General features: G+C 43.3%; 1 protein-coding gene across 2 annotated transcripts in view; it reads right to left on the bottom strand.

The window, feature by feature from the left end:
* The window catches only part of ALPK3 (alpha kinase 3), a 996,430-nt gene that overhangs the window by 229,388 nt on the left and 740,478 nt on the right, over positions 1–26,564 (bottom strand). For both annotated transcript variants that reach the window (XM_069222021.1, XM_069222022.1), the window contains one exon: positions 15,164–15,199. In XM_069222021.1, coding sequence (XP_069078122.1) covers positions 15,164–15,199 — 36 coding nt within the window. The remainder of the gene's footprint in view (positions 1–15,163; positions 15,200–26,564) is intronic.

Here is a 26,564-nt window from a genome sequence, read left to right as displayed (position 1 = left end):
CTTGTAGCGTAGAAAGAAACAACGCATCGTCTGTGGCGAGCCGGAAAATTTGACGCAACAGCTTATTTTCCATGCATCTCCTTATCTCAGGTCCCCGTGTGGCATTACTTTTTATGTATCCCAGCTACTGTGTGTTACAAAGAAACAACAACTGATTCTTAACAACTGAGACTTTTAAAAGTAATATTTCAACTTTTTGACCCTATTTTATTCAGATAAATATCATCTATTTTTCTAAACCTATGTGGTATATATTTGTGATGTTTTCACTGTGTTACTGTATGATTTATTGCACAAATACTTTACACATTGCCTTCTAAGTTAAGCCTGCCTGCTCTGTGCCAAGCTACCAAACACTGAGCACCGAATAATTTAGGTAGCATTGTAACTTACCCTAACTAGGATTGTGGTCCCTTCTTGGACGAAGGTGTATACCGCTGCCAACTTGAGACCTCATTTCTAACAAACGCATAGTGTTACCAGGGGTGTAGCTTGATCAATAAACTGGGGGAAGAAATTTCACTCACATCTGCATGCACTACACCATCATCCACTTAGCAGAACACACACCTCACCAGCAGACACCACCCCAACTGCCATGCACACGTCCCATGTGTCCTCTCCCACTGAGTCTGTGCCCCACCTCCCAAGGTATACAAACGCAAGCACTCAGATACCCAACAGCCATCCACCTAACAACAGCATCCAGCCCATGCACCTGCACCCAAACACAGCAGACAGACACCTCCTGCAACCACTCCCTCTTCCTTCACTCCCAAACCTTCTCCATCTTCCCGCCCCAATGTCCCTAAGAAGATTTTCCTCTCCACCGTTGACCTCCTCCACCCCGTCCTTCACATCTGGCCAGGGTGTGTAAAACCCAGGCAAGCACCTCAGCCACCCAGTCCACGGGCCCAGTAGTGTCCAGAGCAACTCCTGGTGGGAAAGGATCGCAGGCACCGGGCAGCCACACGGAAAGGGTGCCTGCCCCAAGTGCAGCCAAGAAGGGCAAGGTGCCACCCCCAGCTGCTGAAAGAAAGGGAAAGGTGCCACCCCCAGCTGCTGCAAGGAAGGGCAAGGAGGAATCCCCGGCTGCTGCCAGGAAGGGGAAGGAGGAATCCCCAACTGCTGCGACGAAGGGGAAGGAGGAATCCCCAGCTGCTGCCAGGAGTGGCAAGGGGCCTGAACCAGCAGGCAGAAAGGCCAAGGGGTCTGGTTCTGGGACTCAGTCTGAGCCCACACCACCAACCATGGTGGTGCAGCCGCCCAAGGTTGCAGGGGATGTGCTGGAGCCTCCCCCCACCACTAGCTCCACCAGCAGCACTGCCCCGAACACCACCACTAGCACCAGCAGCGCCAGTGGGCAGCTGTCCGAGGCTGCAGAGGATGGGCTGGAGGCTCCCCCCACCACCAGCTCCACCAGCAGCACCACCACCAGCAGCAGCAGCACCAGTGGGCAGCCGTACGAGGCTGCAGGGGATGGGCTAGAGCCTCCCCCCACCACCAGCTCCACCAGCAGCACTGCCACCAGCACCACCACCAGCAGCAGCAGCACCAGTGGGCAGCCGTCCGAGGCTGCATGGGATGGGCTAGAGCCTCCCCCCACCACCAGCTTCACCAGCAGCATCACCCCCAGCACCACCACCAGCAGCAGCAGCACCAGTGGGCAGCCATCCGAGGCTGCAGCCGTCACCACGGACAGACAGTGTGTAGTCCTGTATCTTGTATCCATGGGCTGTTGTGTGGCCTGCCCCTGCAATTCCTGTGGGTATGACACCCAGCTGAGAGACTGTGACCTTGCACTCCCAAGACCAGCATCACTTGCACGATGCCCCCTCCAGAACCAGTGGAGATGCCATCCACTCACCCCATCCTCCCCAGGATGAAGATCACAGGGCACGATGCCCCCTCCAGAACCAGTGGAGATGCGATCCACTCACCCCGTCCTCCCCAGGATGAAGATCACATGGTACAATGCCCCCTCCAGAACCAGTGGAGATGCCATCCACTCACCCCATCCTCCCCAGAATCAAGAGCACAGGGCATGTTGCCCCCTCCAAAGCATGTGGACAAGTCACCCACTCGAAAGACCACAGCCTTGCAATCCTCAGGACCAAGCACAGGGCCTGTTGCCCCCTCCAGAGCATGTGGGCAAGTCACCCACTCGAAAGACTGTGGCCTTGCACTCTCCAGGACCAAGCACAGGACATGTTGCCCCCTCCAGAGCATGTGGGCAAACCACCCACTTGAAAGACTGCAGCCTGGCACTCCCCAGGACCAAACACTGGGTATGCTGCCCCCTCCGGGACCATTGGATATGTTCCATCTTCCAGCTGATGTGCCTTCGTTCCCCGTCCCCCTGAGGTGCCTGCCTATTTTCGAACTGATGCCCCTGCAGTGTTCTCTCCGTGTTGTTGCATGAGACAAGTGGGGCCTTGGACTTTGTATTGTGGCCCTGTGGCCCACAAACATTGAGGACTGGGCAGTGTCCCTTCATTATTAAATATGTATATAGTTTTGGATTTGGATGCACGTATTTCAACTATATTTATCTTATTACACTCACTTTGATCTATTGCTGTTGTTGTTGCATTATTCCTGAGGGGTATGTGGTAAATAGCATCTGCTTGTGTTTGTGGTGTTGGGGTGGGGGTGTTGCTTGTTGCATGTGTGTGTCTCTCGCTTTTTCGCCCCCCCTCCCCTGTGTGTTAGCCGGCAGTACTCTCCGTGGTCGTCTTTGCCGGCGTTGATGTTCGTGGTGGAGCAGGACGTAGAAGATCATTAGGAAGATATGCAGCTCGGGCTCCATGGCGGCGTGGTTCTTCCCAGAGTCTTCACAGGTGAGTTGTTTCCCTTTTGTGCAGTGTTTCTGCCAGGTTTTTGATGTTGTTGGTACCGCCCCGGAAAAGGTGGCAGATTGATGTGTCATAATACAGTGGGCAGAAAATTTACTTCCGTCTGGCTGTAGGCGGCTGCTGCTGTGGTGCCTGTCGATTCCTCCCTGGCGGTCGGTGTGTTAAAGTGGCTGTCTGACTGAGCTGTTTCTGCCATGGTCATAATTTGGCGGTATTTACCCCCAGCCTGTTTGCGGTATTACCGCCGCTTTATCACTGACCGCCAGGGTTGTAATGAGGGCCTAACTCTTCTCCTTCTACCTGTCACCATGTGTGAGGTATGGGCAGGGATGGCCTCATGCTCCGTCCCTGTCTCTGTCTCAGTGTACCTGTGCAGGGGAGAGATGGGGCTGTTTCCCCCTCCTCTGCTATGCTGCCAAGCCCTATGGGACCACACCCTTGCTGCTGAGATGAGAAGTATTAGAGCACACCTGGGCAGTCAGACTTGCACCTTTACAGACATCTAGGTTGACTGCAGGGAGGGGGGGGCAGGTTTTTAGAACCTCAAGGGTTTCCGTACCATTATTCTTATTCATTATTGCTTTTTATATGGTCTTACATATCAACTTCATGGATGGCTGTGATGGAGCTATTCAAAAGTGTGGGTTTTCTGCTTTCGCCTGCTTTTTTTTAAAACCATCTTTATTGATATTTTATGTTGTACAGTACATTGAGCATGACATTCCATGCAGAGGTTAGAAAAATATCAGCACCAATTTGGCACACTATGTTGTCCAAGTTAGAGACGTACATTCATAATGGCTTGGCAATACAGGTTCAAATAACATAATAACAAATCAGCCTAATAAGAGAAAATGGAAAAACTCTTCAACAGTCTTGTAGCCGGTGATAAGAACGCTGTTAGACCTGACAGCCTTAGGGTGGTCATCCCCCAACTTTTCACCTGTCTCCCTCCCTTCAATATTCTGACCCTGTTTTTGCTGGTTTTGGGGCTCTGCACACTTTATCACTGCTGTCCAGTGCTAAACTGCATATGCTCTCTCCTTTAAACATGGTAACATTGGTTCCTACCCAATTGACCTATTTAATTTACCTCTAAGTCCCTAGTAAGGTGCACTACATGTGCCCAGGGCCTGTAAATTAAATGCTACTAGTGGGTCTGCAGCACTGATTGTGGCACCCACATAAGTAGGCCTTTAACCATGTCTAAAGCCTGCCATTACAAGGCCTGTGTGTGCAGTTTCACTGACACTTCGACTTGATATTAAAAACTAATTGCCAAGCCTTAAACTCCCCTTTTCCACATATATGTCACTCCTAAAGTAGGCCTTGGGTAACCCGTAGGGCACTGTGCTATGTAAGTAAAATGCAAGACATGTACGTATGTGTTTTACATGTCCTTGTAGTGAAAAACTCATAAATTAGTTTTCCACTACTGTGAGGCCGGCTCCTCTAATAGACTAGCATTAGAAATGCCCTCACATACTTTTAAGTGGTAGATTCTGATCTGGAATGAGTAGTTCTGTCATGTTTGGTATTGTCAGAATGGTAATAGAAAATCCTACTTACTGGTGAAGTTGGATTTAATATTACTATTTTAAAAATGGCACTTTTAGAAAGTGGGCATTTCTCTGCACTTACTGCCATCTGTGCCTTACAGCCTGTCTTCAATCCACGTCTCGTCTATGCTGGCTGACAGCTCCCCTTGTGCATTACACCCAGACAACCATAAACACAGGACACTCAATCACATCTGCATACTGGATTTGTATCACTGGGAAGAAAGGGTGGAGGGTCTCTCTCTTACAGTTCAGTTCAAAAGCCAGTAGGCTGCCCTCACAGAAAAGACTGACACCCCCGCCCCCACAGGGATCCTGGCAGACAGGACTGGGCTGAAAGGGGAACTTGTGCACTTCAAAACCTTTCTTTGATGTTTTCCCCACGTCAAAGGCATGTTGGGGTATATACACTGGGTCTCTGACCACACCAAATCAGACACTTCTGGATCTACACCTGGACTTGGTCAGAGAAGCTACCTGGTTGCCCAAAGAACTCATCTAAACTGCTTTGCTGAAGGACTGCTTTCCTGCTTGTTGCCCTGCTGCTTGGTACTCCTGACTCTGCTGAAAGGACTCTACCTTCCCCCTAAAGTTCTCCCCAAGGGCTTGGATTGAGCTTGCCTCCTGTTTCTGAAGTCTCAGGGCCAACAAAGACTTCACCCCTTCAAGAAATCCTTGTGCGTCGGAAAATGGATGCAACACCTGCAGAAATCTACACATCACCTGCACTGCGGCTGAAAAACCGCCACACTGTCAACCAGAATGACGCAGCGCCGGCTTCGAAACCGGAAATCCAATGCAGCGCCTGCTTCACAGCTGAAATTTCACTGCATCAACGCAATGCCTGCTCCTTCTCCCAACGCTTCAAAGATTTTCAATACATAGCCCCTGGGTGTGAAAATATCCCCACATCACACTAAGGAGCCAAGGCTGCGCTCCTGGAAAGCAACGCATCACCTTGTAGCGTAGAAAGAAACAACGCATCGTCTGTGGCGAGCCGGAAAATTTGACGCAACAGCTTATTTTCCATGCATCTCCTTATCTCAGGTCCGCGTGTGGCATTACTTTTTATGTATCCCAGCTACTGTGTGTTACAAAGAAACAACAACTGATTCTTAACAACTGAGACTTTTAAAAGTAATATTTCAACTTTTTGACCCTATTTTATTCAGATAAATATCATCTATTTTTCTAAACCTATGTGGTATATATTTGTGATGTTTTCACTGTGTTACTGTATGATTTATTGCACAAATACTTTACACATTGCCTTCTAAGTTAAGCCTGCCTGCTCTGTGCCAAGCTACCAAACACCGAATAATTTAGGTAGCATTGTAACTTACCCTAACTAGGATTGTGGTCCCTTCTTGGACGAAGGTGTATACCGCTGCCAACTTGAGACCTCATTTCTAACAAACGCATAGTGTTACCAGGGGTGTAGCTTGATCAATAAACTGGGGGAAGAAATTTCCCAACATTCACACTGGCAGGACTTTCTAAAATATATTATATGAGCAGCCAGGCATAAGGGGGTTAGAGGAAGAGAAAAGGAGAGCAGTGCAGATTGTTAGAGTTACTTAAAAGACAATGGGAGTCATAATGACCCTGGTGGTGCTGCTCCGCCACGCCCGTGGTCAGACCGCCGACAGAGTGACGGTGCAGGACCACCAAATTATGAGCACTGCAGTGAATTGGCTGCATCGCAGCCAGTTCACCGTCTGTACCGCCAGGGGGTTGGGACCACCTGGCCGAAGGTTAACGACCTTCAGCTTGGCAGTCCACCTAACACCGTTTGCGGTATAATGAGTATCCTTACCACCAGTAATTCGTGGTGGCAGCCCCGCCACAAAATCTGTGACGGTAAGGATACTGGCGACAGGAATACTAATTCCTGTTGCCACTACAAGACTCCCCAATCCCCCCTCCATGTAGGGGCCCCCCCACCCCATCAGGAGCCCTCCATCCCCCCAAGCAGCAACACCCCTGATCCCCGTACTGACCCCCCCAATCCTCGTAATGACCCTCCAAGATCCACGCACGCACACACCACACATACATTCACGCACACATGGCCACGACACCCTCCCACCCCCGCATACAGGCATTCACACAAGCACAGACACTTGCACATGCATGCACAAAAACACACAACACCCTCCACCCCCCTCAATTCACACACACGCACACACACACACGCACACACACACCCATTCACGCACACAACACTCAACAACCCCCCCCTCCTCCCCTGTTGGATGATCACCTTACCTGGTGATCGTGGTGGTCATCCGTGAGGGAACAGGGTCCATGGCATTTGCTCCGCTGCCAGCGCCCCACCAACACAACCCCGCAATGCCACTTACAACGTTGTAATACGGCGGGTGGTGTTGAGATGACGTGGTGGTGGTGGTGGCGACGGACCAAGTTACACTAGACAGCCGACCACCAGTATGGCTGCTGGCAGCTTCCCTGCCAAATAGTGGCGGTGAGCAGCCAGCAGCCATAGTTTGGCAGTCTGAAGACCGCCAACACAGGTGGTCATATGGTGGGCGTGACTTTGGCGGTCTACTAAAAAGACAGCCGATGTCATAATGAGGGCCAATATGTTGTAAAACAACCAACAGTTTTCAGAACTTCAAAACAGAGAGAGAGCAAGAGAGCGAGAGATAGATCGAGTGTGTATGTGTGTGTGCACGTGTGTATGTGTGTGTGCGTGCATGTAAAACTCCTAGGTAAAATCTGACAACAACTGCACCACAGAAAGCCTCTGTATCCAACTATTTACTAGAGAATCCATTTATCAGGGGAGTGTAACACCCCAAAACCTCCTGAAGGTACAGCCCTGGGCCTCAGGCGTAGAGTGATGCAGGGTATAGGGGAATAAGGGGGGGCGAGGAAGAGGAAAATAGCACCCAATGGGTTAAGATATAATTTGTATGGTCAATCCAAAGGCAGTGGCACTGTTGGGTATTTCCTGGAGGTCCGAGAGCAGGACTTCCCATCCATGTGCTGTGTGGTCTTTCCACAATACGCGTACTTCTTTGCATCGGAGAGTGGCAGCTTCAGCTCTGCTCCACTTAGTCACTGCTGCCTGCTAGTTTCTGCTCTCACCAGCTGTTAGCACAATGGATGTAATTTAGGGATCAATCGGGGTTGCATCGGTGTCCCTTGACTTGCCCCTTGGAACCCCTGGCATTGCTATTGCGACCACTGGCCTCAGAGGTAGCAACAGCAGTGCCAGGAAGGCAGAGGTAGCTCGTCCTTAGTCCTTAGGGCTGTTGGTACGGGCTCCACTCTGTTTTCCTTGATTTATTATTACACTAATAGTGAATAATGTTTCATTGTTCACTATTAGTGCAATAAAAATGATGTACAATTTGCTGGGTTATGACCTTCACTGGCAGCTGAGGTAAGTAAAAAAAATGCATTTAAATGTATGTTGTGTGCTTGCTTGCAGGTTAGTGTGTGTTTACATGGGAGAGTGTGTGTGTAAGTGTAAATGTGTGTGTGTGTGTGTGTTGTAGTTGGACTCTTGCTCCTAAGTGAGAATGCTAGTTTAGGGATGACAGCACTTTTGTTAGTAGGTGACTGAGTCACTCCTAAAACAAGTCACAACTGTCCGCCCAAACCTCCCGGCTCACAAGCAGTACCTCCACAAAACTCAGACAGCAAAGGTGATTTCTGGCCTCCTTACGCATGGGCTCTAGATTAGACCTCTCAGGGAAGTAGTGGTGGAACTGAAGTTACTCTTTTCTCTTGTAAGCAAAAAGTCTCATACACACAAAGGCAATGAAGGAGATGCAGGAGAGTTTTCAATATATTTATTGAAAAGATTGCAATCTATGATAAAATGCAAGTGCTGCAATGATTAGAATAATAATGAACAGTAAAAGAAGGAGAATTGTGAAGATGAGAGTATCATTGTTGTACATGCTGGTATTAACAGAAGTGTTGTTGTTTCTTCTTTGAGGAGGTATGTCCTGCTGGGTAGTGAGATTGGACCGGGGACTACCTAAGGTACCTTGGGGTCTACTGTCCAGGATCGGCCACATGTGCAATTTGATATTGTCAATGGAGACAAATCTGTTCCCTTTGGTACCTGGCAGTGGTGGTAGAATGACAGTTCAGGTGCCTTGAATTCTCAGGACTGGAACCGGTGATCTGTAAGATGGGAAAATTCCTTCTACACAGCAATCTTCTCACAAATCAGATCCCCAACATTAGGAATCTAGCCTGTAGAAGTTGTTGGCAAATCCCTTATTCCTAAGGTTGCAGCACTGGCAGAAGAATTATCATCACAAAATTGTTGAAGCTCCTGTAAGACAATGAGACGTTCATTTATGTCAAAAGGTGTGTCTGCTGCCGCCATACCAGGGCCATCTAGATATGTGACATACATAGGTACCCCAAAGAGGACCTCATAAGGAGTGTGGCCCCTCAAGGACTGTCTTGGCAGATTATTCAGTGCTCTCTGGACCCCATATAGCACTGAATATAGGTGAAGAAGCCAGCTGCGGCCAGAACCTAATACTCTAGCTGTTAAGGACTGCTTTAGATCTCGATTCCTCCTCTCCACAACCGGATTACCCTTGGGATGGTAGGATGAAGAGCAATGGAGTTCAACATCCATCATCCTCATGGTGTCCCTGAATGCCTTAGAGGCAAAGGCAGCGCCCTGGTCCAAATGGAATGCTGCAACCGCATATGTACCAATAAAGTCTTTTATAACAGTTTGTGCGTCAGCAGACCGCTCAGGCCATACCCACAAGAATCTAGAACAAGAATCCACAGCGACTAAGATGTATTTGTATGCGCCATCAGGTTGAAGGGGACCACAATGGTCCAGGTACACATACTGTAGTGGCCTATTGGACACTAAGAGGGATGTCTGCAGTGGGTGTTTGATATTTGAGCCCTTTATCTGCTGGCAAATGTCACAGCAAAGAACATATTGCTTAGTCTGTTTGTATAGACCCGGCCACCAGAAGCGTTTCTGTAAGAGTGTTATTGTGGCCGCAACACCAGCATGTGCAGAGGAGAAACCCTGATGTGCTGCTTTGATAAGATCTAATCTCTGGTCTTGGTTGGGGATCACTCTATCTCCAACCCCAGGAATTGTTGCAAAGGCAACATTCTGTGCAATGATATGGTAGGAATATTTTGTAGGGTATGCTTTTGGAAGAGGCTTGCCATCAGCCGATGCTTTCAGGGCAGCCTGAATCTCATTATCCAATCTCGTCTGAGAACAAGTCACTGCAGCAACAGAAGCTGTAGCTACTGCGTATTTGGCCACTTCATCAGACAAAGTGTTTAATACAACATGTACTCCCACCTGTTGATGGCCCTGTATATGTACTACATGAGCAACTGGTAGCTTATCCTTAAGATCAGCCACCCTCCCCCACAGAGTTCTATGTTTTATGGTGTTCCCCTTTGAGACTCTGAACCCATTCAACCACCAATGATTGAGCTAATCATTGTAGGACTGGACATAATAGTACAAATCACACACAATCAATGTGAGCTGTTCTGGATCCGTATGTTCAGGTGCCAAGATAAGAGATTTAAGCTCAGCCAACTGTGCTGTGCAGTCCCCCAAGGTCTGCGTGTAGGTATGTGGAAGGTGGACTACACTATCCTTCATCACTCCACTCACAGCTGCACAAGCGGCTGAGTATTGATGTATTGTACGTACAGCTAGTTGTGATGAACCATCAGTGTAATTGACAGTTTGGTATCTGTCAAGTGGCAAGATGTTAATAGTTATGGGGTACTCCTATTCATATTGAAGAAATTGTTGTGTTTGAAGTTTTGGGTCAAAGATGTAGTCAACATCAGTGGCAGTCAGGGAGGTTGCCCATTGAATCCAACATGGATGTAATGCTTTAGCGTTAGGAACGATTGCTTTGGTGACAGCCTCTAAGGCCAGCAGCGAGACAGCAACAATGATGCATTTCCCTTGGGCAATTGGCCTCTCCTTAATGACAGCTAACTGTACAGCAGTCAGAATATTTTCTGTGGGTGCAAAGCGTTATTTCACGTTTGAGTACAAATGTGATTTGTATGCTATGGGCACTGTGTCACTCTCATTAAAGGTGACATAGGTGAACCCGATGGCACCAGCAATTATTCTGAGGACCAACTTTGTTTTGTTGTCACATGTTTGTAAGTGTTTTGCTTCTAGCATGTCTTGCTGCAATCCTCTAAGGATGCATGTGTGTTCAACTGTCCAGTGTTTGCTTGAGAAATCTGGGCAAATTAAATCATAGAGTGGTTTGATGCATTGTGCATAATCTGGAATTTAAGTTCTGCCAAAGTTAAAGAAGCCAAGTAATGATTACAGTTTCTTAATGGAATTTGGTGGTTGAAGTTGAGCGCATTTTTCTAAAAATTACCAGCCAGATTCTTGTCCGCATCTGAAAGCTTGTATCCCAGGAACAATAGACTGAGAAATGCTATTTTACATTTCTTAAAATTGAATTTGTAGCCAAGGGCTGCGAATCCTAAGATGATCCGATCAACCCTGACAAGATGAATGTTGAGGTTGTCATCTGTGAGATAGATGTCATCCACCTACGACAACACCTCAAGATCACTATCATGCAATATGCAATATTGATGTTGCACAAGCAGAGAACAACCCTGGGCTGTTCTTATAGCCCTTGGGCAAACAACCCAAGTGTTTTTGTGAGCCAAATGAGAATGCACTCAGGACCTTTCATGTTCTTATTTTTGGCAGAAATAAAAGTAGGAAATATCCAAGGTTGTTTTGTATTTTTTACCCAATATGTTGTTAATAAGTGCAGTGCTGTGTGCATTTTGTATCGTGTATGTACGTGTGTAATTGTTTAGGTGTCTATAATCTAAGACTATAGTAGATGAATGGTCTGGTATTGCAACAGGGAATAATGGGTTATTCATTGCAGGGACACAGGATTCTCTTATTCCCTGGTACTCAAGTTGAGTGAGAATCTCTCTCACTGGAGCGTTAGCTTCATGTTTAACAGGGTACTTAGGTTAAGGCTAGGGTGTAGACCTAATCTGTATTACATGGTGGGGGAATCCTTATCCCACCCTACATGGTTGCGGTGCAGTGCAGGTGCCTGTCCCAAAGCTCAGCTAACAGTGCAGGCTTCTTTTACAGCATCTGGAACAAGATATGAGAAAGAAGGCAAAATCTTCCCCATGTGGGAGCTTGCGAACGTGCTAGGATGGCCAGTCTTTTCCTGCCAATAGGATATCACAGTTAAGTACTTCCCCAAAAATTACACTACTAGTGCACACTAAATCTCCCTCAATGTAGATATTTAAATCATAAACCCTGTCGGGTGGGAGAATGCACCCTTCTGCGGTTTCGACTACAAGAAAGCTGTTAGTTGCTGTCACATCCAGATGATCTTTCAGACTCTGGTGACATATCGTGACTTCTGATGCGCTGTCCAGCAGGGTCACTGCCCACGTCTTGTTCCTCAGCAATGTACTCAAGTTTGCCGGCATGTTTTATTGAAATCACTGCCACCTCCTTCTTTTTAAATTGTGGCTGTTGTGGGGATTTCTCCTCTTTCCTGTCTGAGGAATGCTGTGAGTCTTTCATCTGTTTCACATTGTCAATACGTTGCTCTGACCGGCCCACTCTCTCACTCCGTCTATCCGGTGTATCCTGAAATGAGCGAGAGGGAGGTGTATCAGTACATCTGTCAGAAGCCTTTAAAGTATCTCCTTTCAGACCTGTTCGGATGCAGAGAGTCTGCTCCCTGACTTCTTCTGTCTTTATTTGGGTTTTTTTATCACAGCATTTTTTAGAACCCTTTTGTGCTTGTTTAGTACCTTCCTTAGGGGTTGCATTATGAATTTCAGGTTTCTTTGGCTTGTTTCCAAACGTTCCTGTCCTACATTAGTATAGGTTTTCGGAAACATTTTCAGTAGTTGACCCTCCTGTTCCAACTGTGGAATCCTCCAGAGCCGCCGGCGTATACCCAATGCTACTGCTTCCACTTTAATGTTACTTAGTATTATTGTGGAGAATGTGTTGAAGTTGTGCATCAGTTTCATCTCCAAATCTAGGGCTGGAGCAGCCCCATGCTCATTTTGAATTTGTTTTTAACACTTCTGGTAAATTTGTAAGTGTTGGGGTACCGTGCGTGGTAGAGTACATCATTGCAGAGACTGCACCCCACATGGTGCAGTCGTCCACCGAGGGAAACATTTCAAATGGCAACCACATTGTGAGGATTATGCGTTTATCTTGGGCTTCCATATGGGGAAACCCTGCTTCCACCTGGTTATTTTTTTGTGTTATCCAGAACGGGGTCTTCTCACGTTCTGTGGGTGCCTTGCCCTTAACAGCATGTACTGGTTGTGGGTTAATCCCAGTAACGGCCAATTGGTGACTAGCTGGTGCAGCCCGTGCTGGGTCAGTGTTCAATGTTCGCATAGCGAATTGTACCAATCATCTATAAAGCTGTACTTGATCATTATAAAGTGCGCGTACATCAGCTATTTACATTGCCTGTACGGCAGGATGCGGTGTATATGTGGCCACACACAGGCCACGTAGGTCCGTCATTATTTAAAGGACCTAGGGCCATATGTACAAAAGCTTTTTCCCATAGACACAGAATGGGTAAAATCCTTTGGTACATCTGGCCCCTAATCTCATGGGTTGTATTAGATGTGGTAGGGTGCCAGTGAACCAATTTTTATGTTCTTGATAGGAAAGCGGTATCTCTAAACACCGGTAAGCTTGGTATCGCTGCAGTATGTTTGTTATTTCATATGTGTGAAATGTATGTGTTGTGTTGTGTCATTTTCCTTGGGAAAGGTGACCCAGGAATATAATGTTTCTATTTGGTAAGCTTCATGAGCTTCTACTATAAATGTGACATCCCAGTCCTCATTTGTTAAACCATAGCCTACAAAATGTTGTGAAATTTTCTGAAACGTCTATGGCATTAGCCATGCTGAATAAAGGGTGCAGAGAAGGAGTACCAGATAGGGAATTAGTCCTTTTAAGAGTTCAAGCTTGAACAACCTACAGCCTAGTTAGGAACTCCCTATTCAGCTGAGGAGGATTATCCCTAAGACTACGGATGTCTCGGTATAATGGAACATAGGGTACCTACTGCGTGTGAGACAGAGATGCTGAGGATATCAGTAAATAAGTGGCAAAACACCATTGTTGCTGGTGCCACGTCGTAGTTGGACACTCACTCTTAAGCGAGATTGCTTGTTTAGGGATGACAGCACATTTGTTTGTAGGCGACTGAGTCACTCCTACAACAAGTCGTAACTGTCGGCCCAACCCTCCCGGCTCACAAGCAGCACCTCCACAAAACTTAGACAGCAAAGGTGATTTCTGGCAACCTTATGCATGGACTCTAGATTAGACCTCTCAGGGAAGTCGTGATGCAACAGAAGTTACCCTTTTCTCTCGTTAGTAACAAGTCTCATACACACAAAGGCAATGAAGGTGATGCACGGGAGTTTTCAATATATTTATTGAAAAGACTGCAGTCTATGATAAAATGCATGTGCTGCATTGATTAGGAAAATGAACAGTAAAAGAAGCAGAATTGTGAAGATGAGAGTTGTGAATATAAAAAACCCCACCATTTTACAATAAACATGAGATATAACATTCCTAACCATGAAAACCTAATCACTACCCCAGTGAGAGCTAGGTATGATAAACCTGATCTGCCAGAACTATGTCCATAAGACGCGCCCTGCAACGCTTGTTACCTTGGAATGACGTCTCTAGGACAGACTCCGTGGTGACAAAAAGGCTGTGTTCTGCAGCAAGGTGACGTGGAGCATAGATGGCATCTGGAAGGAACCCCTCTAATGACCTTGTCCGTGTCAGATGTATTTATACAGATCATGTAGGATCCCTAACCCAGGTATGTTCCTAAACAACTGATAACGAGGCAGACTTGTTGTCGGCAATTGCAAAAACAATCCGCAACAAACACACATGATGTTCCTATCACACGTAAGTGGGAAAGGGACATGATGATAATACCTACCTGTATCACTCATAGGGGCGCTGATAATGACACCTTCTCAGAATGGCACTGATAATGAAAATCAAAACATTTCTTATAAAATGAAGGGTATGGCAAAAGCTACAAGAAATAATAAAATAAAGGAAATAACAAAGAGCAGGTTAAGTATGGTGAGGGGGGCACAGACTTGCAAGCCATAGGCAAGCTGACTCCTGCTTCCCAAGGGGAAACTAAAATGGATTCACCACGTGTAAGCATGTGAGTGCGAGTGAAATTGAAGGTCAAAGGGCGTGTGATGTCACTTCTGCTATCCCTGGCATTTTGGTGAATTCAGTTACAACTATCGCAACAATAAATGCACACGCAACTATAAATAGATGTATTGAATACGAAAGTTAAACGAAGTTGGTGTTGACAAGTCACACCAACATAGTTCATTAAGGTGTTCAGACACATTTATTTGATAGCATAGCAATACTGATTTGGGGTGTGACTGAAGGCAAATTACATACGTTTTTTCTCAGGGTTGGGGAATATGTACATCATATGCACCTTCCAAGATGATGTTGTTTCATTTTAAACTGCTACTTAAGGTTTCTGAAAAAACTGGGATTACATTTATCGCCTCAGGTGTATACATTTAAAAATACAGTTTTCAAAGAGAAATGGCAACCAAAATAACTGACACATATGGCTATATTTATGATTTTCTAAAGGAAACATTGTTCTTTCTAATATAATTTACCTTCAGTTTCTTCCCTTGTGATAAATCCAGATAAAGCTGAAAAAAATGAAAATCTATTATTATAACTGGAAACTTCTCAACATTCTTTCAGTGTGTTAACAAAATAATGCGGCAAACATTATTAAAATATACTATAGTACGGCATATCGTGATGAACAAAAAATGAGTACGTTTTTGTTGCTAATCTTTTTCAATACCAAGTCATCCCACTAATTTCTATACCCATGACTAGTCTGTATCTGTTATCGCCCTATTTCGACAAAACATCATAAGCATTATTTTATTTGTAATATCCACAAGATATTGAAAGTTGATAATCCCAGTAATTATCTGATCAATAAGTCATCATGGATGATGTATATTCTGGCTGGAAACCGCGTTAACAGTTTCCTAATATGTGTAACTTGCCGGGGCCCACTCGGAAAAGCAGCACCTGACTTTCTCATCTGAGGGTGTCCTTTTAACACCCAATCTCCTAATGAATTTGTTTACGAGTTAAGCATATGTTTATTGCTTCATTTTTAACCCAGCATAGAAGTCAGCTTTAGAAATGGTTTGCTGGTCTGCATTTGAAAATCTTAATATCAAAGGAAGCATGGGTCACCAAGCGTGTCCAAACTTCAATGGAAATTTTAACCATGAATAGTACCACAATAATCTCAATCAGTCTGACAGAGTGCTTGATGTGTTATAATTTTTGTGATTTTTGCATGTATAAGATTCAAATGTATTCATTTTTCTGCACACTGACAGAAGTGACATGTTAGAATAACATTTTTGACTAGCACATCTACCCAAGGAAACCAAGCTTTGTCTTTCCAAAATCTTTGTCATATTCCCTAGGCCCATATAACTCTCAAAAGCAATCTCAACTATGTTTCTAGATAGTGAATGAAGAATTAGAAGATGTGTGTCACTCAGCAATAAACAGTTTATTTTAAATTTCTTTCAAACATAACATTTCTTTGCACAACCAGGGGTGTGGAATTTAATAAAATATCTATGTGTCAATGGGACAGGTTGCTTCTTAAATTGACTTGTCCAGTAAAAAATCTACTTGTCCCTTTGGTGCCATGTAGTGCGGCGACAATTTATGACAGCAATCCCATTATGTAAGAACTCTGATAATATCCTTTCTGATATGCCAGGGCTACTACTATAGTAGGGTTTGAATACTTGCACTTTTAATCCCTACTATAGCAATTTCCTTATTTTGCCACCTTTCCGCAGATTTTACATATTGGGGGCTGGAGGAAGCAATTAGCAAAAGTTCCAGGGTTGGAATGGCTTTGAGTCTGCAAACCTACTAACTTGAATGTTTTAAGGATTTTCACCAGCTCTTCTCTAATCTTTTCTCATAATGAGAAATGTTGTTAAGTAGAAGTTCTTCCAGGGTTGGGAAAAAAGTGGCTGGAAAGAAAGTGAACTTGTAAAAGCTCAATGGATTTTCACATGACCAAATCTACACATTAATATTTGCCTGTGCTAAAATACAGTTCCCAAATATTTTCTAGGAGTACGATTTCCTGTCTACTACTGTAAGTTCTTGTGAATTCCTGAGCACCACTAATTCAAAGACATATACTATGGGTGCACTTTTGTGACTTTCTTTTAAGAATTAAGGGCCAGATGTACGAAGCATTTTGCATATCACAAACTGTGAAAAACGCAGTTTGCGGCATGCAAAAGGCCGAACGCGATGCTCATCCTCAAATTGCGAGTCGGTACCGACTCGCAATTTGGAGATGCGACTCGCAAATAGGAAGGGGTGTTCCCTTCCTATTTGCGACTGCATCGCCATGCTGAGTTGCTTTGTGACCGCGAATGCGGTCGCAAACCAACTCGCAGTTACCACCAGTATCACACTGGTGGTAACTCATTCGCAAAAGGGAAGGGGTCCCCTTTGTGAATGCCAAAAAAAATATTTTTTCAGAGCAGGTAGTGGTCCTATGGACCACTGCCTACTCTGAAAAAAACGAAACCAAATGGTTTCGGAAGTTTTTTCATTTTGCAACTCGTTTTCCTTTAAGGATAACGGGCTGCAAAACGGGAAAAAAAACTGCTTTATTGAAAAAGCAGTCACAGACTTGGAGGTCTGCTGACTACAGCAGGCCACCATCCCTGTGAGTGCAGGAACTCGCTATGGGGTCGCAAACTGCGACCCACCTCATGAATATTGATGAGGTGGGTCTTTGCGACCCCATAGCGAGTCGCAGAAGGTGTCTGAGACACCTTTCTGCATCCCATTTTGCGAGTTGCAAATTGCGAGTCGTTCAGACTCGCAATTTGCAAGTTGCAAAAGTTTAGTTTACTACATCTGGCCCTAAGTTCCTAATGAGGTCTGGCGTTGACAAACACATTTTGCTTTTGGTAAACTTATATTTCTCTATCGGCTGGCTTTACTGTGAGTGATCGCATTCTGCTCTTCTACAAGGAGCATATTGGCACACAAAGTAGTTTTGTTACGTGCCAGGAACTACTGTGGCAATCAGTGATATAACATAACTGGAGAGGGGCCCCTGTAAAGAACATGGAGAGCACCTCCCACTCCAGACTCACACAGGGCAGGTGCTGTGCTGAGTGGGCCTTCGTTACACCACTGGTGGCAATGTGTGCTTTTTGAGACCGAAAACCTTTTTTTGTTTTGGCTGTGTTTGTTATTATGGTGAGAGCATGCATCAACACCTTTTACTAAATGAGCGATTTTTTTTTTTTCTATTTGCAATTTTTTTTAAACATTTTATTTTGAAAGCAAAGAACCATCACTCTTGCTTACAAGCTTCTGCAAACGTTTGCATCTAATCAGGGAGTATTCTGGAAGCATCCTTCTTAGCCTCATATTGTTAAACTTTTCAAAGGTGTGTATACTTTTTTTTTTTTTTTACTGGAACCACTGTCAGTAGTGCAGTGTGACCTTAAATCATTTATTTACAGCGCTGACCCTAATAATGAAGGCTGTTCATTAATGAACCATAAATACAAGTTCGAACAACATAAATTTTTAGACATGTGTATTACCTCAACTGCAGACAGAACCCTTCTCTATAAACTGACAGCTAAAGGGTTTGTGCTCCAAGGGGTGGGGCCTCCTTGTCCCAAGGACAAAATAAACATGAAAGGTTGTTGCCCTTGACCCCAAACTATATGTCCTGGGTGTTGGGCAATAGGAGTTCCACATCCCTGCATAACATTGCTTTGGAGAATCCACTTATTCCCTTTTATTATTTGGATGATTTCCTGCAATGTGACATCTCGGGTAGTCACTTTAAGTAATACTGTTTCCAAACCTCTCTCTAGTTGATTGTCAAATTATACATTTAACATTTTGTGTGTCAAAGTCCTTTGTGCTCCTGTAAGAGGATGATAATCAGCTGGGCGGTAGTCTTTTCCTGGATTGTATGTGATTTGGCAGTCATCTTCCCTACATTTTATGTCCCCGCTTCTACTATGGCGGCATCTTTGCTTTAGGATTTCCAAATATAGTCAGTAAAGCTCGATAGGCTGTAACTACTGTAAATTGATTTCCATACAGAAACAAATGCAGGTGATCATATGCCCATCCAACAGCTAAACTCAATTGCAACATGGGTACATACTTGATCAATTTCAGTGAAACAGACTGTTGTATGATACTATACGCCTGGAGGCCTATTTTCCTAGCTTGTGCAATGTTAGTATTGCACTCAGCTTCACTGGACTGACATCAACCATCAGGTCAGTGAACAAACTAGAATTAAAAAGCCAACGTGTTCTGCAGACATTACGCCAGCTTTTATTTTTCTCAACGCATCATAACAATTTCCAGGCCACAGAAACATCTTTAATTTTTTTGTTAAATTCCTTAGCAAATTGAGGGATAGAATGGAAACAATAACTTTCCATGCATAGGAGAAAACATATCTCAGATACATTTCTTAGTATCAGGTTGTTATGTATGTTAGCTTTTTTAAAGCGCTGGATGTATTCCTTGACTAGAGAAAACATGTTTATTCTTTTTTTTGCCAAATTCACGCTTGTTTATTTCTTAAGTGAAACCAGCTCAGTTAGCCAATCAAACCTTACTTAGGGCAATTAAACTTCCCTTAGGGCATGAGCATGTTCCTTCTGACCCTTGGCATAAACAAAATTATCCCCACTATAATTTGAAACAGTTTCTTTCAAATCTGATTACTTTTACAAAAAGATTTTCAACAACATTTTGTAGCAGATTAAATTCCAAAATTCAGTCTTTTATATTCAAATATTCCTGTATGAGTTGAGAGATTACACATAGAAGGAAATTGCTTGTGCAGTTCAAATTGGTGTTTTCTATTGTACAGAACTATTTAAAAAAAAATGCTGACTCTATTAACTTATTATGCATCCCTAGCAGTGGGCTAGGATGCCATTCTTATTCAGTTACCAGATTTGGCTGATGTATGTCTACAGTGATCAAAGATGAACATTTTGTTTGTCCTTTTTAGGTCTTGCCTAGATAGTGAATGTGCATTCTCTGCAAGACCTTTAATTTCTATCAGTCGGTTTAGAGACCGTTCATTGCTTATCATTGGCGGACTTAATTGTCACTCACATTTCCTTACTTCTTACAGATTTAGTGCCATAGGCTTTCTCCCTCTTCATGTGTTTGTCCCTCACATGGAGCATAGCCTCATTACTTGTGTCCTTCCTTTGCTCATTTTTTAGGTGATACTTTTTTCTTTGGGTTTAATTGTGTCTTTTTCAGCTGGCTTCCTTGAGTAGTTCTCCGCCATCGGTTTTCCTCCCTGTCTGTCTGCTTCCCCCACTCGCTGTCCCTCCTTCAGCTGGCCATGTTGGCTTCCCACCACATTCCTCCTTCTGTGCACTGTCCATTCTGGCATGCAAACATCTTCCCTACATCCCTCCATTCACTGTCCATATTAACTTGTCCCACCCTTCCTCCCTCTGTTCACTGTCCGTATTGGCTAGGTCCCCTCCTCCCTCTATCTGTTTACTGTCCATGTTGGCTTGCCCTCAGCCTTCCTCCCTCCATTGTCTGTCTTGGCTTGCCCCTCCACCTTCCCTCCCTCTGTTCCTGGACCGTGTTGGCCTGCCCACAATCTCCCTATCTTCATTCATTGTCTGTGTGGCTTGTCCCTATGGTCCTGTTCGTTGGTTGTCTGTGTTGGTTCTCCTCCAACCTCAATCCCTCCGTTCCTTGTTGGCTTTTTCTGTCCCTGCTTGTCCTCCCCTCTTCCATTGCCAGTGTTGCTTTGACTCCTCCCTTCCTTGCCCACTTTAATCCCCTATAACGCAGATACTGCTAGCCATGTCATAGCACTTTTTTTCCACACCTTCTGCTCTACGTTTTGCCTCCCTCTTCGTTGAATCCCACCTCATCCTCCTTTCCACCATCAATAAAAAAGTTTTTTTTTCAAACTTTCAGCCATGCTGTACAGCAGTCCCGCTGCTGTACAACAAAACGACAAAACCAATACTTTGTGTAAGTGAGACCTATTAGCTTTGTCAATGTTTGATTGTGGTACACCCACTATTGTGGAAATTTAACTATTGGGTCCAGAGACAGTTTCAATGATGTCTTGCTGTAACAAAGTTCTCTTCTTTCATTTTTCAATCTTATCTGATAAGTGTAAAAGGGTATAACTGAAGAGACACCTCTCAGTGGTGCTGTGTTATACATGATTGGAGAAACTCTGCAACTCAAGATATGAAAAAATGTAATATGATCAACAAAGAACATCTGGCACTTTACAATTTGCAGAAAAACCTGCCAATCACTATTCATACTGCCAATAAGAGGCAACATTTTGAACTTAGAAGACTGTGGTTCTGAGACAATACAAAAAACAAAGTGTAAATACTGACTCGGGTTCCCAAATGGAAAATGTAAAGAGGGACACAGCAATGACAGTTCTTAAAACAGCACTGAATACCCTCCATATTAAGTTGATTAAATGGTTTTATGATGGAGTTTTAGATCACGAAGATCTTAAAGATTTGAGTCTAAAAATTCAGAAATGTTCCAGCGATTTACGTTTTACCAAAGGTACATAAAGGTGGTAGCAAGCCCTCACACCAGCCGATCACTTCTGATATTAGGTGTTTACCTGAGAGATTATCAGAACATATTAACACTTTTCCTAGCTCCTCTTGCAAGAAAACTTCCATTGTATATTCAAGACACGACGGGTGTACTTACAAAATTATATTATTAAATTGGTAGGAAAGGTTCATATTAACGTCTCTAGATGTTAAGAATCTTTAAACTACTATTGCACAAGACAAGGGTTTGAAAACAATGTTATTTTTTTTTACAATGGAATCTGCTGGATAATTAGAAATGTACTGACATTAGGTTGTACTCAACAATGACTTATTCTATTAGCAAAATGCTCTCTCCTGTGTCAATCTCTTTTTACAAGTTGGTATGAGAAGGGGTATGTCCGAATGACCAACCACACAGAAATATGATTCTTTGGAAAATACATATTGGCAATATTTTACTTGTTTGTAAAGGCACAGATGCAGCACTGAAAGAGTAACATCTTATCCTGACAAAGTATCAAATCTAATTCTTTGATTTAGATACCTGTGCAGTGGAATACAGAGAAAACGTTTCGGAAAGCCAGCCTCCTCAAATAGTATTTTATAATTCACTTCAGATCACACTTACTGATAAAAAAGCAACATTTATACAGCAAACTATTACGCTTCAAAACTAACTGTAGCATCAATGCTCAACATGAATGTAAATAGTCTGTGGCCATACCCAGATTTAGAGCCAGAGGTACACCAATACATCTTGAACCGGGGCAGTAACATACACATTAATAGTAAATCATTAATAGTTGCATAACATACATTATAATAGTAAATCATGGGCTATGTACACGCACGGCCAGTCTTTAGCATGGGCAAGCTGGGCCCAGGGCGTCAATTTTATGAGGGGCACATGGAGCTGTGTAAATTAAGGTTATGATTAAGGTTATGGCATCATCAGCAATGCTCTTTCATCTTGCTCCAGCCTCTTTCTTATCCCTGCCTGTTGGTTTCTGTCAGATTTGCCCGTTTTTAGTGATTGTAGTTGTTCAGTGATGATGTTTTAACACCCCTCTAGCCCCATTCCTTGCCCCCCCACCCTTTGACCTCTGCTGACAGACATCAACAAAACCATCATCTGCATGAGGCAGCTAAGCTATCGGTGATTTAGGAGAGCTGGGGGAGGTCCGGGGATGTCTATGTTTATCTGCCTGTTGTTGCCAATGCAGGTACTGTGCAGTGAACACAAAAAGGACACTGACTTATTTAATTCACTACCATCAGCTAGGGTGCCAATTTCCTATCCACTCTCGCCCAGGAAGCTATCTTAGCAAAGGTCGGCTCTGTGTACAAGCAATGCTACTGAAGTAAAACAATGAGGAAAGAAGCACAAAAGGTAGTCTGATTATTCAGAAGCTAAAATATGCAGCCATATTGACTTAGAGAGATCCAGCGCTGCATCCATCAGTCCTAAAGAGTAAATTAACCTAACTGCACACATTCTGAAAATAAAAGAGGCATTTACCATAATGCCATACTTAAACAATTGCTGCATAAACCATGTTGGCTGTTCATCATACTAGACTGAAAAAAAATTGATATGGAAACCGAAACAAATCACAAGAACCACCACTGTAACATTGCCAATTATCTCTTCCTGGTTATACATTTCCCCCCAACATGGACCCCTCAGCCCTTGGTCTCCGGTTCATTCCCCTTGCAGGATTCATTCCTTTTCGTGACTCTCTCTGAGGCAGAACCGAGTCTATCTTCTATTTTGCCACACGTCTGTGCTTGTATGCAGGATTCAGTCCTTTCTTTATTTCTTGACTCTCAAGGCAGAACCAAGGCCTTCCTCTATTTTGCCACACCAGTGTGCATTTAAGCAGCAACATGCCATTGTGTAGTATGGGTAATGTAGTAGGGAGTCTTTAAGGAATATTAGAATTTTAGCTGAGTAGAATGTATGATGTAGGGATATAGCTGAGTATTTTTAAAAAACAGCTTTATACTGAGAAGACGCAGTATGGTGTGAGGGGCTATTAATAAAGATTCATCTGCTTACAAATAAATGAGGAGTCATCATTTCAGGATTGGCGACGAGCGAAAATGGCAATTTAAAGCCCCTACACCACTGCGCTACAGAAGGAGAAATAAAACGTACACAACAGTGAAGAAACATTACAAGAGGATATGCCAAAATAATAAGAAAAACCCAGAGGATATTATTCATAGCGTCAGGGAAGCTCAGGTACCGATCGGATTTATTTATTATTAATAACACATAAAATAGACTATGGAATACAGCAACAGTTGGGCTTACCAGGGCGAGTGCAGTTGGAGTCACGCGCAGGGCGGAACGAGTACCACGCGACATGTGGAGTAACATGTTCAGCGCGAGTGAATCACCCGTCGGAGCCCGGAATTGTGGAATCGCGCGCATGCGCATTTAACTGGCTTCACGTCAGGATTACAGGTTCACGTCAGTATCAGAGGGTCACGTACGTGACCTTGCATGGGTGCGTGCGGTCATTTTAGTTTCATTAAGTAATTTGGTTTCCAGGCAACAACAGCATAACAATCACAGTGACCGCAGTAATCACACAGCGGTTATCGTGAGAATCAGCACATTACATTTCTGCAGCGTTTTCTGAAAGCGTACCATTTATACAACTGTAAGTTAAAAAAAGTTAAATTAACTATATAGGAATATTGTGTGGTAAAAGTATTGTTGTGTGCAATTAAAGGTAATTATTAACCACATTTGTTCAATCTGAATACTATACATTTGTCAGCGCCATAGCCAATTCTTCTTGCTAAAGGTGAACCATCAATGAGGTGGCAGGAATGGGAAGAATATTTTTGTAATTATATTGAGACATTTGAAGAAGAAGAATTTTCAGCAGAGAAGAAAAAGAAAATATTATTACACTGTGTTGGTCCAGGTGGTTTGAAAATTTATAATGAATTGGATAAAAAAAAATAGATTGGGAGAAGAGGGTGGTGATGTTTTCACTCAAGCATTGTAGGACCTAGATTCTCACTTTTCTCCAATTGTATGTGTTGATGTTGACCGTTAGAAATTTTTTCAGTGGAAACAAGGTAAAATGGAAAGTGTTGTATAATATGGGTCTGCGCTCAAGGACTTGGCAAAAATGTGCAGATTTGGAATATTACAAGAGGAGCTGATTTGTGACCAAATAATTATGCATGCAAATAACCCAAATATCCAAGATAAGTTATGGGTAAATGGTGAAGCGCCGTTAAAAGATGTCATAGCGTTAGTGAAGAAAGCAGAGCTTACGGGATGGTGTGCTAAGGCTGTGGGGGAGAGTTACATCAGTTTAAACAATTGAACATTATTAAAAAAGGGAAATTAAAGACTAGTACGGATTACATGAAAAGCAGAGACAGTAGTAGACTGAGTAATCGCGGTGAACGTAAGAAATGTTATCAATGTGGAAGTGTGGAGCATTTAGCCGACAACAAGAAATGCCCAGCAAAAAATCCAAAGTGCTTAAGGTGCAATCGTATTGGACATTTTTCAAGAGTGTGTAGAAATAACACAAATGTTAAGGTGAAATACATTCAAGAAGAAGAGCTATGTCAATCGAGTTCCGTTGAACAGGATTGTGTCACAGATGATAATGGAGTATTTTGTACAGAATATGATATGTTAGATATTGAACATGGTTTCAGAAAAAAACCTATGTGCGAAATTGGAATGGGAGAAACTAGGGTGAAGGTGATTGCGGACTCAGGATCTCCATTTACCATTATTACTGACAAGAGTGTGTGGTGCAATAATTGTGTGAGAGAGTTTGGTGAATATTTAGAAAAAACAGACGTAAAGTCAAAGAGTTATACAGGTGAGAAAATTTAATTATTAGGTTACAGAAATATTGGGTTTGAATTTAAAGGGAGGAAAGCCTTGTGCAAATTGTATTTAGCTGAAAGAGGGCCATCAGTGTTGGGATGATCAAGAAAAAATTGGGCATTATTTTAAATCCTAACAGCCCAGATCCGGGATTACCCACTGAATCTGAACAGTCATCTATTGGAATGGTAGATGAGTATCCAAAAGAATTTTCGGGGGAAGGTTGGATGTTTGAATGATTTCTTCAATAAAACTGAATCAAAAAATGATGCAAAACCATACATTCATAAGGTACAATATATACCATTTTAGATCAGAGATGAGGTGTCGCTTGAATTTAAAAACTAGCGCAAAAGGGTATCATTGAGCAGGTGGAGTCAGTGGAATGGGTTTCTCCATTAGTGGGTGTAAGGTGTGCGAATGGCAAAGTTAGATTGTGTGTGGATTTAAGAGAATTAAATACAAATATTGCAATTGATCAATACCCTAGGTCAAAAATTAATGAAAAGTTGGCCAATACCAGAGAAATGAGTTGGTTTTCTACGTTAGATTTCAAATCTGATCATCATCAGGTGATGTTACACCCTGATAGTAGAAAATCAACAACGTTTACTACACCTTTTGGATGTTTCCAATTTTTGCGAGTACCATTTGGTTTAGCTTCAGCAGCTGCAATGTTTCAGAGAATAATGAGTAGCTTGTTGGAAAACATCAAATATGTAATGTTCTTTCAGGATGATATATTGATTATGGGAAAAACGAAAGAAGAACATGATAAGAAATTAAAACAAGTGTTAGATATTTTTTTTAATGAAAGGCCTTGCAGAAGAATATGCAAAATGTAAAATAGCAGTGAGGGAGGTAAAGTATTTTGGGCATGCAATAAGTGGGAATGGAGTAAAACCTAAACTTGTGTTAGTGAGAGCAATTCAGAATGCTCCATCTCAACAAAGCAAAGATGATGTGCAAACGTTTTTGGGTCTTGATAGAATTCTATTCGAAATTTGTAAATAATGTTGCTGAAGAAACATATGAAATATGATAACTTACTTAAAACAGAGTTAAATTTGTGTGGAATGCCAACATGAGTTTCCGAAATTAAAAAAATAAATAAGTAATGCACCATTTTTAAAGGGATATGATGTAAAGTGTAAAATATACATTATTACGGATGCGAGCACAAAAGGTTTGGGTGCAGTTTTATCGCAACAGGGTGAAGAAAATAATGAGAGGGTAGTTGGTTTTGCATCTCGGGCTTTGTCTATATCAGAGGAAACATACTCCATTGTGGAAAGAGAAACATTAACATGTACATGGGGGTTGAACCATTTTGGGCAGTATGTTTGGGGGTATAGACTAATTTTGAGGACAGATCATAAACCATTGACTAAGGTAATTACTACTGTAGGATTACAAAAGCCGTCACCTAGAATTGCTAGAATATCTGTAAAATATTGGATTTTAATTACGAGGTGCAATACATCCCGGAATTAAAAACAGACTGGC

Source organism: Pleurodeles waltl, chromosome 3_1, assembly GCF_031143425.1.
Source record: "Pleurodeles waltl isolate 20211129_DDA chromosome 3_1, aPleWal1.hap1.20221129, whole genome shotgun sequence".
NCBI lineage: Eukaryota > Metazoa > Chordata > Amphibia > Caudata > Salamandridae > Pleurodeles > Pleurodeles waltl.
Note: the sequence above shows the minus strand (reverse complement) of the source record. Positions and strands in the feature narration are given on the sequence as shown.